The sequence below is a fragment of the Rhyacophila brunnea genome, unplaced genomic scaffold (assembly GCF_057557595.1).
Source record: "Rhyacophila brunnea isolate RB1 unplaced genomic scaffold, BYU_Rbru_1.0 scaffold_1, whole genome shotgun sequence".
Lineage (NCBI taxonomy): Eukaryota > Metazoa > Arthropoda > Insecta > Trichoptera > Rhyacophilidae > Rhyacophila > Rhyacophila brunnea.
Window position 1 is genome coordinate 51,240,775 of NW_028232751.1, and position 16,109 is coordinate 51,256,883.

General features: G+C 35.7%; 1 protein-coding gene across 1 annotated transcript; it reads right to left on the reverse strand.

Moving 5' to 3' along the window:
• Positions 1 to 948: 948 nt before the first annotated feature.
• LOC147079921 (uncharacterized) lies at positions 949 to 8,392 on the reverse strand. Its single transcript, XM_085947072.1, has 2 exons — positions 6,386 to 8,392; positions 949 to 4,596 (listed from the first exon to the last, which is right to left on the reverse strand). Exon 2 carries the CDS (start codon positions 1,953 to 1,955, stop codon positions 1,095 to 1,097), a length of 861 nt encoding a protein of 286 aa, XP_085803198.1. The 5' UTR covers positions 1,956 to 4,596; positions 6,386 to 8,392; the 3' UTR covers positions 949 to 1,094.
• Between the last annotated feature and the right edge of the window lie 7,717 nt (positions 8,393 to 16,109).

The following is a 16,109-nucleotide window of genomic DNA, read 5'->3' on the forward strand; positions in this document are numbered from 1 at the left end:
TGATCCGCACACACAATAGAAAAATTAGAGGGAACATTGACTGGCAGCCATAGAAAAATTACCATGTTGGCACACGGAATCATGATGACAATAAACCAACTTAGGCACAGTAAACGGTAACAAATGTTCCTTTCTCTAGCAGTATTTTTCTACCTGTGCGCTGCCAAATTAAATTTAGTTTTATTTATAAATAGCGTAGTAATATAACATCAAACTTTCTAACAACCTACACCCACGGCTTTTATTTACTAAGTTTACCCGAGACGTAGTTCTACTAGGGTCCGGTGTTTTACTTTAAAATATTTTCTGTAAATGGCCAATCATTAAAAATTGGATTATAAATGTGTGATGGAAGCATTATCCAATTTTTTAATGTAACATAATGTAATGTAACTGAGGGCGACAGTTGGCTAAATCGTCGTTGTTTTATTGTACTCGAACCTTTCATGCCCTTTTTTTTATCATTGACATCACCAACTGCGGGTAATAGTTGGCTAAATCTACGTTGTTTGGTCAGATGGAAACTGGGCACATCTCCATTACTATCTTCTGTCGCTTTTTCATCATAGACTTTTCCAACTGAGGGTGACGGTTGGCTAAATCCTAGTTGTTTTATTGTACTCGAACCTTTCACACCCTTTTTTTATCATTGACATTACCAACTGCGGGTAATAGTTGGCTAAATCTACGTTGTTTGGTCAGATGGAAACTGGGCACATCTCCATTACTATCTTCTGTCGCTTTTTCATCATAGACTTTTCCAACTGAGGGTGACGGTTGGCTAAATCCTAGTTGTTTTATTGTACTCGAACCTTTCACACCCTTTTTTTATCATTGACATTACCAACTGCAGGCAATAGTTTGCTAAAACTACGTTTTCTGGTCAGCGAAAACTTTGTACATCATGTACATGATTATTCGGTCGAAATTTTTCATTTTCAACTTAGTATTAAAAACATTCAATATAGGCTTTGAAATTGACTGACCTTCATTAACTATATCGACCATTCCATTATTCGTCATATTTCTATTCATTCCAAAAAGATTAAGCTTTAAAAGCTCTTCGTTTAATGCATCTGTACATATGTACGGTGTCAAGGCTGGAATATTTTTTTAGCGTAGTCTTCTCGCACGTCCAAGGTGTCGAAGCGGTTTGGCCATAGGTGTCGTGGTTTGCTTCGTGTTAATAGGTCAGGCAAGTGTGATGTATCCTTCCGTGAGCCAGGGTCGACGGTTGATGCAGCTGGTCGGAGGAACATCGCTGTGCTGTTGGTGTTTGAGGTGTGATGTCGAGACGCCGGTGGTCGCGGCATCGGATGTATCCTTCCGGAGGCCAGGGTCGACGGTTGATGCAACTGGTCGGAGGAACATCGCCGTGCTGTTGGTGGTGTGATGCCGAGACGCGGGTGGTCGCGGCATCGGATGTATCCTTCCGGAGGCCAGGGTCGACGCTTGATGCAGCTGGTCGGAGGAACATCGCCGTGCTGTTGGTGTTTGAGGTGTGATGCCGAGACGCCGGTGGTCGCGGCATCGGATGTATCCTTCCGGAGGCCAGGGTCGACAGTTGATGCAGCTGGTCGGAGGAACATCGCTGTGCTGTTGGTGTTGGAGGTGTGATGCCGAGACGCCGGTGGTCGCGGCATTGGATGTATCCTTCCGGAGGCCAGGGTCGACGGTTGATGCAGCTGGTCGGAGGAACATCGCTGTGCTGTTGGTGGTAACTGGCTATGCGGTGTGATGTGGCGACGCCAGTGACCGCTACACCGCATGTATCCTTCCGTGGGCCAGGGTCGACAGATGATACAGCTGGTCGGAGGAACATTGCTGTGCTGGTGATCGATGGCGGCGTCACGTCTTGGGATGGAGCCGATGTCGATGATGTTGACACTGGGGTGCTGATGTCCAGGGTTCGAGACCACGCGGCTTTTGCGCGCCCCCCAGCATTGTCTTGCCATGCTGGCTGTCAGGCGTCACTGGGGTGCTGATGTTCAGGGTTCGAGACCACGCGGCTTTTGCGCGGCCCCCAGCAGTCTTGCTATGCTGGCTGTCAGGCGCACTGGGGTGCTGATGTCCAGGGTTCGAGACCACGCGGCTTTTGCGCGGCCCCCAGCATTGTCTTGCTATGCTTTTGACACTGAATGCAATCGCGGGAGTTCGTTCCGCGCGAAGCGCGTCATCTCCGCTGCAAGGAACATATCACCACATGTCTCGATTGCGCACGCGATATAAAAAATGTGTGATGGAAGCATTATCCAATTTTTTAATGTAACATAATGTAATGTAACTGAGGGCGACAGTTGGCTAAATCGTCGTTGTTTTATTGTACTCGAACCTTTCATGCCCTTTTTTTTATCATTGACATCACCAACTGCGGGTAATAGTTGGCTAAATCTACGTTGTTTGGTCAGATGGAAACTGGGCACATCTCCATTACTATCTTCTGTCGCTTTTTCATCATAGACTTTTCCAACTGAGGGTGACGGTTGGCTAAATCCTAGTTGTTTTATTGTACTCGAACCTTTCACACCCTTTTTTTATCATTGACATTACCAACTGCAGGCAATAGTTTGCTAAAACTACGTTTTCTGGTCAGCGAAAACTTTGTACATCATGTACATGATTATTCGGTCGAAATTTTTCATTTGCAACTTAGTATTAAAAACATTCAATATAGGCTTTGAAATTGACTGACCTTCATTAACTATATCGACCATTCCATTATTCGTCATATTTCTATTCATTCCAAAAAGATTAAGCTTTAAAAGCTCTTCGTTTAATGCATCTGTACATATGTACGGTGTCAAGGCTGGAATATTTTATCGTATTTGATAAGGGTATTGTCGTTGGCGGTCGGTTGGTCATTGGCGGGCAGCAAACGTGGTGTCGCGGCTGAGCTGCTGATTGATGATTGGCATCCGAGGCGAGAGTCAGTGCTTGCGGCTTGGCGATGCAGTCTTTTTGGCGGGAAATTGCAGATGCTGGCTGGGCTGCAGACGCTTGTTGCTCCGCGTCCGAGGCGAGAGAAGAGCTCCTGGCTGGTCGACGTCTGATACGAGAGAGAGCTTTTCGGGCGCGTCCAACTGTAGGTATTTTACCCGCAGGAGGAAAGGGGGAGTTGGGTGGTCCCAAACTCCTGTGCAGACTTGCACAAATATATGAATTTGTATGGAATGTCAGACCGACGTCCAACGTGGACCCGGTCTCGGAGGCAGTGAAAAACTGGATACAGGATTCAAAAATCCTGGGTTTTTATTCGAATCGGGAGATTTCATCCCCTAGGACGAGCGTTCCACGGGTCAAAAATCCACATATCATTTTCACTATGAGATTTGGACTTAATCGATTGCCCCGCGAGACCGCAAGTCGCGAGAGAGCTGAAATCAACTGTATTCGGTGGGCGCGGGCTGCTAGTACAAATTCGTCGTCGCGGCCTCCCGCTGCGCCTGTGCTTTCACTTAGCTCTTCATACAATGAATGCGTTTTTTAGCTTGTATTGTACCTTTAGATTTTAATTAACCAAGTGAAAACTCAACGCATCGAAGAGCGTGATACGTCAATCTGCTCGTCACCGTTCAAGCTAGCATATGAGTATACACCCTGCGACGTAAGTCTCTTCCTGGCTGAGCGGCGGGAGCCACAAGTTCGGACCTATAAGTGGGCCGCCCACGCGCTACGTGTACATTTATGATAAAAATTAAAATTATTAAAATACTAGGCCTTATTCTCTATGCATACATATAAATGTTATATCTAATTAACTTATAATTAAGGCGGTAAAATTAATGAAAATTGACCTGTTTCTGAGCCCTATATCTCGCGAACCTTTATGGTTACGCGTACTATGGAATAACTGAAATCTCCGCGGTCCGTAGACGCGTACGTCATTTCAAATTTTACATTGATCGGACACGCGCAGCTCTAGCTATCATTAATAATGTGTTTGTATGGAGATCTCGCGGCTGTCACAGATTGCGTAACAGGGACGGGGCTCCACATATGAGCCGGTCGGCTGCGGTCGCGGTCGGGATAGGGAATTGATCCAGTTGTGCGAGGGAGACAACTGTCCGGTTACCGACTGGCGAACGCAGCTCCAAGAGCCGATCATAATATGTTACATACGACTCGCGATAAAAACCGCGGGGCAATCGCGCGCGAGATGCGTGGATTACGCGTATGATATTAATATGGAAGTGATGAAAATTAGAAGTCAGAGGTATTCAGTACCTCGTGAATGTTTTAGATGCTATGTAGATGCTATGTATGGAGCCCAGGTCTAGATCGATTCTCGTCTAATTAATTTAATTAAAATATTGATTAATTATTATCTAGCTTAATTTCGCGGGTCTAATTATGTTAACATTATACTCTAATTATGGCTACAGATTTATATACTAATGTCGGTTTACAATTACACACGCTGACAATACCTAATCATCGCAGTTATACAATACAAGCTTCATTTTCATTTTAATTACGTTATTACATTTACTCGAAGTCCAATACAGTATTATGCTATTTTAACATTTATATACCTATCAACTATTTATTTACATGGCAAAATATCTATTACTAACATGAAATACCTATTACTACCATCTTAACAGCTTAATGTCCGCATGTTTTTTTATTGAACTACACCTGGCGGCCGGGCGATTTTGCAAAAAATTTGCAAAAAACTGCCATTTCACTAAATTCACTATAACTTGTAAACCAATTGAGATATCTTAACCGAATTTGATTTGATGGCTTCCAGATACTTCGCCGCATAAATCAATGCCATTTGAGCAGTGGTTCTATATCTGTGGGTTGCATTTTTATGTGGTGTAATGAAAAAAACTTAAATCTACTGAAAGGTCTTTTTTTTAAATATGTAAAATCTACTTTTTCACATTGTTTTCTTTGTTTTTATGTTCATATGTGTGAGAATTGAATTGGATGAACTCTTTCAATACAATTGTAGAATACAAATATTTTAGAAAATCATAAAAAAATAAATTATGGATAATAACAAATTCTACCTATCATTTATGGGTTGATTGGTAAATACACAATTGCAACTTGTGTTTACGTCATCGATAGACCTATATTGAATCTGAAGATGCCGAAAGGTGAAACCCAGATAGTTAGAACGATTTAAACCATGAAAAAGTACACTATTCTCAAGAATTTAGCTGTAAATAGATTATTTTACTTGAAACCATATTTGTTTTGATGAATCGAACAAATACGATAATGTTATATCATATTATAAATACCCAAAGTTTATAAATCCCTGCTTCTCAAATCAATCATCCCTGTTGCAGATTCACCCCCATCCCCATGTTAGTTTGTTTCCTTATTTTTTTCAGTCATTCTGAGAAATAATAGGTTCATATTACTCTTATTAGTAGGTATTAAAGAAATCTGGGTAGTGTCTTATAAGTTTTTATACAATCTATATAAGTAAATTGTATTCAGTCTCTTCTGAACTATCGGTCAAAACGTCGCGAAAATTGCTCTTCTCTTGCTAATCTTTTATGATTGTAATCTTCATATATAAATTTTATTTTTATTCACCTCAAAATGGGCGGAGGAGATGAAACATATTTAGAAAATTTTATAAACAATAATATGTGTTTGTTATGTGACCCAAAAAACTGGATGCCAAATGAGTGGTAAGTACAAATTATATTATAGTTTAAATGGATAGATTCTATCTTTACCGCAATAAAACTTACGTAACCTAACAGTTATGACCCATAAATTTATATCTGCTATGTAACATAAAATAATATATTTCAAAGAAATATTTTTTAATTTGTTTCGTAAACATATGTTGAGAACCTCTGCCACGTTTGAATAGGTCATACGATACTATTATCAACTTCCCCATAAACACGTCAATAATTGTTTTCGGAATGACTCGGAGCACCATAAAAAATTGCTATATGGTTCGGCCTAGTCATAAATCACTACGCAAAGTGTTGCTAACCAATACTACGATGTTGCGTATGGGGCCCCTAGGTGCACGCTATGCATATGCATCGTATGCTTGTATGTATTACGCATATTATTGTGTAACCTCGCTAAGCAGTGAACTACACCAGCAAAATTTAAAAATACAAAAATATTATAATGAAAAGGCACGTGTTATTCTCACACACGTCAGTGTACCATCTAGCATTATTTTTACAAAACTATTTAGTAAAAATAATATTTTATTTTTTGTTAAATAATACGTTGATGTGTACACCACCATCTCTCATCGACATTTGAAAGCAAACTCAATTATAACCCAGTATTTTTTCAATAGAATGTAATGTATGACGTAGGACGCATATACGCGTCCACGGACAGTAACCCTATGTTTTTCAAGGACTCAAATACGAGTCCGCGGACGTTAAGCTGTTAATTAGGACACATAATCTTTGTACTACGAGCGTAGTTATCTTATTAATTGGATTTTAATTAATACTTTATTATTACTCCGTCGTTATTTACATTCTTACCATCACTCCTCATGGTCCTTGTGACCGACTTATCTCATCTACAGTTCACCCTGGGGAGCAGTGGGACCTGCTGGGGCAACTGTAGGACTTCCTTATACATCATATATGGCTTGTCTTTGTCGGGGGTCGTAAGCCTATTACTTTATAACCGTTGGTACATTGACTATTTTGATCAGATCGAGCGATTGGATGGTACCACTCCTTATGGGAGTGTCCTCTCAGGAGCACACTAATCGTGTTCGTGACATTGTGAAAATCGGTTAACCTCAAAATGAGTCTCTGCGCGGTGTAGTTTGTTTATTTAACATCAGGTTCACCACTATTGTTCTACTGCACAGGCGCAGATATCGCACAGTCTAATTATCGCGTAAAAATTCAGAAGCTTCTGAACTTTTTTGATCCATGCATGCAATCTTGTAATTTGCACGTAATACGTGTTAACACATGCATTTTTGGATGCTTGGAAATTCTCAAAAACACGGTATCATCGTATAGCTTTTCATATGGCGTCAAACACAATGTTTTTAATTTGTCTTTCTGTTGTTTTAATAATTTTATGAAAACATTTTGAGATACAGTATCCCTTTTATCTGCCAAAGTAAATGCGTAAGGTTTTTACATAAAAGAAGCATCTAAAAATGTCGGGGTCACTCAAACCGGCATTGCATACAAAAGTATTCAGTAGGGCATAAGCACTGAAGGCGCTATCGATGCAGACAAGACGAAGCCCCAAGAAAGCGTCAGTATTAGTTCATTCTATCAGAGCAGAAATACAACAGATTTATATTACACTTTGTCAGAACAACTTTATCAATTTTGTGGCATACTCTTAAAATAAGTATACCATGCGCATCACTCAAGGCCCATTGGAATTCAATAAACCTAATAAAATAAGCTTATAATAGCTGAAGGCAAAATCATCATAACCATCGTATCTAATAGAATTCCATCCCACTTGCTCCGCTTATACAATCGAATGTGCGCAAATATTTCAATTAATATTTCTTCTCGTAAATTGTTGATATCCATGGCAGGTACAATAATTATTCTTAATCGTGTTGCGATAGTTTTCTTTCCGTTGACTCAATGTAGCTTATTAGTGCAGTTGAAATTGAAAATACTCGAGAATTGGTGAGGTCTGAAATGAATAAAAACTCGGCAAAGCGCCAGTAAATTACAGTAAATTGAAAATTGAATGTTCTACGTAAACCTAAGTCTATTTGTAGTAATTGTGTGCCGAAGGTGTTAAATATTCCACCGTTTGCTGTCGTGAGAATGAAACTCATTCGGTTTACTATTATGAAATGATTTTAAATGGGCTTTTGGAATAACTGATATGTCGGACCGGTGTTAATTAAGAATTTAAGTTTAGTGAAATAATCAAATATAAAAAGACGACGCGTATGTGAATGAGTTGGGTCGGACGTTCGTCGTCGTAGCGTCCGATGTGATCAGTTTAAAGGCCTAGTTTGTGTAGATTAGGCGTAAACGCGCACGGTTGTGCACATTTTCTCGCCTTGTTTCCGAAACGCTGGTGGTAGAAACAAAAGCCATTACTTGTATTGTTGCTGCTTCTATGTGTAAACGTTCGTGGCCTGCTCCACTACCTGTAGTGAGATCGGTTTCGCGCCCGATCTCTGCTACATTCTCTGGAGCGGTGTGAGGAGTTGTCTCTTTGCAGTTTGCAAACTTGTAGTGACAATTCCTGTAACTGTTTGTTGAGTATGCCTATTTCCGTTGCGATATCCACGTTCGGTTTGCTAGTGCTAGCTTTTGCTTCCATTTGATGTCCTCTTGCTGCAATTCCTCTTCGGACATGTCATAATCGGAATCTAATTCCTCATTAACGATTTCTCTGATATCCATATTCTCTTCAGCCATGAAAAAATTTAAACACATATTTATAAAAAAAGAAAACAATAAATGCAAGCCCAAACACACATAAATTACTAAAAACACACACCTTATATTAAAAGTTTTAATGCACATTCTTCAATAATGTTTCTTTACTAAACGTTTCAACATTTCTAAATATTTAAATTTAATTCTACAATTTTTTCTTTCAAAGTCTTTTAATCCAATACAATTTATTGAATAATAATAATTGGCGATGCGCATGTCAGGACGTGTGTTTATCTAGACGAGCCCCTCTGCCTAATTTCTAGCCAAAATTTAATGCATACTTAAATGTTCCTAGTTTATGCTTATTATAACAGTTAATTAAACAATGTTTCTTGAACATATTCGTACTGTAGCATGCATGCCCATGAATATAAAAATTTTAATTCATAATTTATAAATTTTATCTTGGTGATTCTATGTGAATGCTTAATAATGTTTGTAGATTGGTTCCCAAGCCCCCCCTAGGCTATGGACTTACCCATGTGTACAGCCTTATAGGCAACTCAAAGTTTTCAAAACATTTATTTTGTTATTTATGTATTGTTATGTTTTTATACTCTAATGATGATTTTGTTATTGAAATTTTTAAATAAAAGTATTGAAAATGATTTAATTGTTTTATTTATTGTATTACACTTTAACCCTTACAAGCTTTTTGAATATATTGTCTTCAACCACAATGTTATTATTATTTATACGGACACCATCTATTGGAAAAAAATATAAGATTTGAGAAAATCCATTACGTTATGGTAATGTAGGACTCTTTCTGTGACCTCACTTGAAGTTTGCTGTTTTTTTGTGACTAAACTTGAGTAAAAAATCTAAAAAGTTTCAAAACTCACTACCTGCCTTGTAAGGGTTAAACCTTCAACCAAAAATGAAGCTGATGGGAGCAACACATGCACACATTCATATTGAATTAAACAATTTATTAAACCATACATTATTAGTCTGCAAAAAAAAGTATTTAAATAGATCCTATTTTAAGAAATAAATTGTCAATATTAAACTCTTTTAATGTACTAACGTTTAACTATAATACGTAACTACAATAACGTATAACTAATGTAACAATGTGCGTTGATTAAGCCGGCCCATTTTCTTAGAAAGGTTGGTAGAATGCTTGGATGGTTATTTTTACATGTAAATTCTCTGTCAAGTATTTTTTCTATGTTGAATCATGTACATTCAGACTATAAATAGGTTAACAAAAATGAAGATACTGCAGCATGTATTAATTTATAATCAACGACATATTATCAGCCTGATATAAAATATCGGTGTGTGTGCTTATGTACGCGCGTTAGAAGTTATACTTGGCGTAACAAAACAAAAAAAAAATATCTCGCGTGCCAATAATCTACGTATGTAGAAAATACGATAAAATAATTGAAGAAAGATATTTACTACAATTAAAAAAGTTTTGATTTAATGCATAATCAAATTAAAATGATATTTATTTGTATGCAGTTAAATTATTTTTACACAATTAAACATAATAATACGATATTGTCACACAATCTTAACTTCAATAAAACCTACTTACCTACGTATCAATATTTTCATATAGTTATTAATAGGTTTGGGATTCGTAGGTCTTTAAATATTTTTTTTGAGTAATTTTTGAGTAAAAAGTATAATTAACACAATAACACTAGTAAAGTAGTAAACACAATTGAAATGTTAGAACAGTGGTCGGCAAACTCATTAGTCAACAGAGCCAAATATCAACAGTACAACAATTGAGATTTCTTTTGAGAGCCAAATTACTTAAACTTACTATATAGGTAGGTACACTGTTGACATGATATCATTCTTAATAATGATCTTATTTATTGATAAAAATTTAATTGTAAGTTAGGTAACCATAAAATTATTATTATCATGACAATGACTGACAAACACTTAAGACTGTACTTCAGTGAAATGGCAAATAATTTTCAACTATAGGTGCGACGAAATTTCGGACTGGCTGGCAATCGGAGAGCAAAAGTCGAGCTGTGAACACGTCAATTTGTTTTGTGATGGCGACGGGGGAATTAATTCTTAAATCATGTAAAGATGACTAAAAAACGTTACCCATTTACTTGAAAAAGAAAACATGTCAATGAATATATTATTATTATTAGTAATAGAACAATAAGCATAACATTAAATGGACGCATGTTGACTTTTTATGACAAATTATGTTTTGTTCTGCACGCGTCATTTGCACAGTCTTCGTGTCGCGTAGTCACGATCGTTTTAGACCGTGCCCCAGATGAAGTATGGCCTAATGTGAACAATGGCCTTGCATCTCCTTGAAAAGTTTGGATAAGTCAGGTTTGTATGCTGTTGTTTTTAATTTTAGGCACGGTTCCAGGTTTGCATCAATAAGACGACTTCTCAAAGGTTTATATAATATAAGATAAGGTTTATGCTTGAAAAAGATTGTTCGCATGAATATCTAGAACCGGAGAGGGAAAGTACAGCAGACGTTAGTTTTTTCAACTGATCACATGAGTCAGGAAGACTATCCCAGGTATAAAAAATCATCATGACTCGACTGCCTCATGTAATAACACACCAATTCGAAATAGTGTGTTTTATGTTTTTTGAGCTATTGTTGCATAGAAAAAAATACCACACCAGCCAAATTTTTTTTGGATTTTTTTCTCGAAAAACACCCAAAATACTGTTTAAAATAATACTCGTAAGTAGAGTTATGATTATATAACATTTTTTGTAAAATCTTAAATTACATGGAATAATAATCCACTTGTAGTTGGTGTGTTATTACTCGGAAAAAATATACATGCTCCCTACACAAATCATTTTAGTGTATCATTTAACTATGATTTCACCGTGGAATATGACACTAATTCAACTTTCACCTTCAAATCTCGCCTTTATCAACATATAACAACACTGTATTGAAAAATCATTATCCTTTGTAATGAATCGCACCTACTTTCATTATCACAAATTGCTTTTGTGACAGTAAAATTGTATTATTTTTGTTATTGTGTACAAATGAAATTAATATTATTATTAATGCTATCGGCCTATGGTAGGTACTATTGGAATTTGAATTTAAATTCTAATGGATTTAAGTTATGAACTATTCCATTTAATTAATATGTCGCCAACTAGATCTCGGCGAATATTACAATAAGCTCAAGAGACTAATAAAATAAAGGATGGGAACAATAAAAAAATAAATCTCCTATTTCAGACAACACATTTTTAGGTTATAATTATAAATGATTCAACCTTAAATATTCTGTCTGTACTATTGGCTCCTACAGGATTTTCAATGTTTATAATATTCTGTGTTTCGTAATATAAACTATGACGTCTTCCTATTATTAGTAAGCATCGTATAAATGCATATTTGCACCATTAGTTTCCAATTTACTATTTCCAGTTTTAATTTATTATTTCCAAGAATATTAAGACGAGAATTTGAATATGGTGAAAATGTTTCCCCAATATAGCATATGATTTGGATCAAAATAATATCAATTTCCAATTGCCACTGAACGCCAATATAAAGGCATATTTTTCTCGTATTTCTTCGTCTGAACAGGAACGGAAACAATAATTGAGTAAATTAAATATTTAATAAAAAATAAAGTGATTATCAGCAACATTTATTATTTACAGAACGTTCGAGAGAGATGAAACAGGGTGATATAAATCGTGCAAAAGAAAATCACATTACAACTGTTACAGCATGTTTTGATTTACAAAAGTTTTAACTGTGTCACAAAGTGTCTTTCATTATAAGAGAAAATAATATATGCCATCTATAATCTCACTGTTCATGATAAGATGGCTATTAATTGTTACCTTTGGCATCTACAAACAGCTAAGTGAGGTGCGATAGAAATAAGTAGCTGCATAGAAGTATAGAAGTCTTATAAGTACTATTTTTACATATTTTAAATCTAATTTTAAGAATACAATTGTATATATTATATGATAGTTTTCCTATACTTAATTTAAAAAAAGTTTAATTTACATAACGTTTATAATGCTGCAACGTAATTTACGTAAAATATATAGGTAACCAACTATCCTATCATTTCTTAATTTATACTACCAATCATTATTATGTTGAGTGGAATATTCATTAAGTAACTTTGCAATTATTTTACTATAATATTATGTTCTGTAAAACAATTTCCTCAAACTGACTGAATGGTTAAAATACAGTTTATTGCAATAAAATATTGTTTAATTAAAAAATCTCTTCATATTCCATCAGAATATCTAAACATATTTTTGGTTTAATCAAATATCATCGAGAGAGAAAACACTAAGAGCACATAGTATGTCATTCCCCGTAAAAGTCAAAACAAAAATCTCTCTAAGTCGAGATATTTAAGATTATCTTTCAGAATCAGCATGAAAAAAAACACCATCTCAAGTTACGTGGTACTTTTTTTATGAAAAAAAAAATAATTACGTGGAAAAACACACCAAGTATAGATATATACACCCTCTAAAAATATATAAACGGGAAAAATCACACCAAATCTAGATGTAATATTTTAGTTGTCAAACTTAACGTGGAAAAACACATTTAGGGTATTATTTCACAAATTATTGTCTTGCAAAAGTTGATTGTATGCTTAAATGATACTCTATTTAAAGATATAAATTATAATTTAAATAATATTTGCACATAATAAACGGCTTTTGCTACACATTTTTTTGAATGGTTTTTTTGCTCTCCTGAAAAGTTGATAATTTAGAGTTAGTGTGTTATTCCATGAGGTAGTCGATGTCTTCCTTCTCCAGCTCTTTCAAAGCAGACTACTAAACTTGTGCTGTGAAACATGTTCACATTATTTTATTTTTCTCCAATATGTGCATAATGATCACAGAGATGTTCAAATTTAGAGCTCCATAATTCTTTATCGATAAGCTTTATCTATAATTGAGTTGGTAATCTTAATCACCAATTCCATAACTTTGAAAATGTCTGCGCACAAAGCTCTTCTTGACGGATGATGCAATGGTAAGCAAGTATCTCGTGATTTTGTTTTGCTTTCAAAATAGCAACAACCCCTTTTCTTACGCCGGCCATACTTAACGTCCCGCCCCGTCTGTTGAAATTGAAACAATTTTATCGAGTAGAATATGATGTTTTTCCATACACTCAATTACAACATTTGCAATATCATCCTCTCTACGTGTTTGACATTTGAGTGGCAATAATCTTACAAGTTCTTCTTTAGGACTTGTAGGTAGATGAAATAAATCATACAAAACGTGAAACTTGTGCTGTATCATTTATGTCACAAGACTCGTTAACTGCTATTGGTAAAGCGGAAACCAATTTAAGATCTTCGACTTGCTGGTTGGTTATATTCGAAGACATTTTGGCTGTTCTATCTTTCACTGTTTTAGCCTATACGTGGTCATTTGCGGCCGAGCCACACCCAAGGGGCGGCCAAAGAGCCACGTGTGCCTCGCGAGGCGCGGTTTGCCGACCACTGTGTTAGAATCATCTACAGAGTAACTAAGTAGTGAAGCAAATTAATATTTTAAACAATACTGCTGCTAAAATAAGGAAATGTTCCGGACCAATTGAAATAAAAATAAGTACAAAATTAAATAGTGTTTTAAATAAAAATACTGGACTTCAAACGCTGCAGAATATTAAAGCTGTTTTGGAAAATCCATCAGATGCCTCAGATGTTGAAATTTTTTCTACTTCTGAAATAGTTTCATTTACATACGCAATAATAACATCTGTAGAACCAAGTGGAAAGAAGTTTTTCCATGTATAAAAAATTGTTAGGATCAAATTGTCGAAAGATTCATTTTCGAAAATTTCTTATATTATTTATTGTAATAAAGCGTTTTCTATATCTATGTCAATAAATAATAAATCAAACTGTTAAAATATATATTGTTTATTGTAGGTAATACTCTTACTTAGATTTTTAGCACCTATGTTTGTTTTTTAGCACATATTATGAAATTTTAATTAACATATTTTCCAATTATATCTACATATTATTCACTTTTTAGCACCTAAAAATCCTAAGCCTAGTTATTAGTAATAAAGAATCATTTTAAAATGAGACCTCATTATACATAGATACACCTACCTAGTGTTAAAAACAAGTATCTAGTGTCATTTCCCTCCATTTTGGAAAGTGAATAACAAACTGTCACTTTTATCTTTAGTATGGTTTTTCGTCTGGATTTTAGGATTTGGAGGTGAACAAATAACACACCGGAATTGTTTTGGAAACAGCAAGGTATATTTAAGTTAATATTATATAATAGTTACATTTTTAATAATTTATTTTATGGAGGACGAAATGTACCTGTTTGCGATTTGGCTGTTTGCGGCGTTCTGCCCGCCATCTTGTGTTTCGCTTTCAACCAGAAGCATTGTCAAAAAGGCGACGTTGCAATATTTTTCAACTATAAATTATCACAGGTTTGGGCAATCGCCGTATTACCTATTGTTCTATATTCTATAAGCACATGGCTGTTCAACTATGTATTAAAAATTTAGGTAGATTGGTACATAAATACATAAGTAAGTAATATTTACTAATTCCTTTAACAGCTGAATTTACTAAATAATCATAATAATAAGTTGTGTTGCATCGGCGCGCGCTACTTCCGTCCCACACCAAATGCATTAAATCGGCGCGCGCAACTTTGTCACACGCCAAAAATACACTCTGATCTGTTTTTCCAAACGCGCCAAAGAAGTATAACTTCAAAAGTCTCAAATAACGACAAACAAAAAACTAGTACTTATGTTATTAAATTATATTTCCTTATTTTCTATCATTTTATGTGTATCAGTTTTTTATATATCATTAAACAATATAAGTAGGTACATACTTACTTAGTTACCAATGTACCTAATTATTGTTTTTATATTCAATAAAATATGATTAAGAGATTATGAAAAGGATAGGCTCGCGCTACGAATTTTAAAAAACTCGGCTTATTTTGGTACGCCGATCAAATCCTATAGAGCATGGGTGGCCAACCTTTTCAGCAGCCGGGCCAGATTCTAAAAATGAGATTTCCTACCGGGCCGCACAACCGTTTTTTTTTATTATACAAAACAAAAAAGAAATATATATTAATAAAATAAAACAAAAATGAGGATCAAACATATTTATTTGATTAGACCTTTTTTTAATAATAAAAATTAAACAAAATAATAAATTTTAGTGAGAAGTTTGATTTTGTGTGGCAGAACTAAGTGCATCGATATCGAGTGAGGTTGTTCCTACACGCAAACAGTTTTCCAAATGCACATCAGTGATTCGTGTTCTCACTCGGAATTTGATATGCTTCATCCGACTAAAAAGCTGTTCACACGTGTAAATGTTTCCAATTAATAGGGGAGTCATCATTAGAGCATGTTGCAAAATGCAGGACATTTCTCCTTGTCCAAATATGTTTTGTAAAACTCTTCCAAACCAACCTGATGGAATTTCTTCTTTCACAATGTTCCATTTGTAAATTTCTCGGTAATAAATTCACGTCTACGGAGAATGGCGTTGCAAATGCAGCAAAAAGCACACGGTCCTTTTTAAAATCTTGAGCCAATATCGAATCTCAATTTGCGAAATCAGCAGAACTAGCGGCAGTATTTTTTGATATTATTTTTATTTTCTCACTGCTCCACGGGCCACAAGTTGACACCCAGCGGGCCGCGTGTTGGCCACCCATGCTATAGAGGTACCA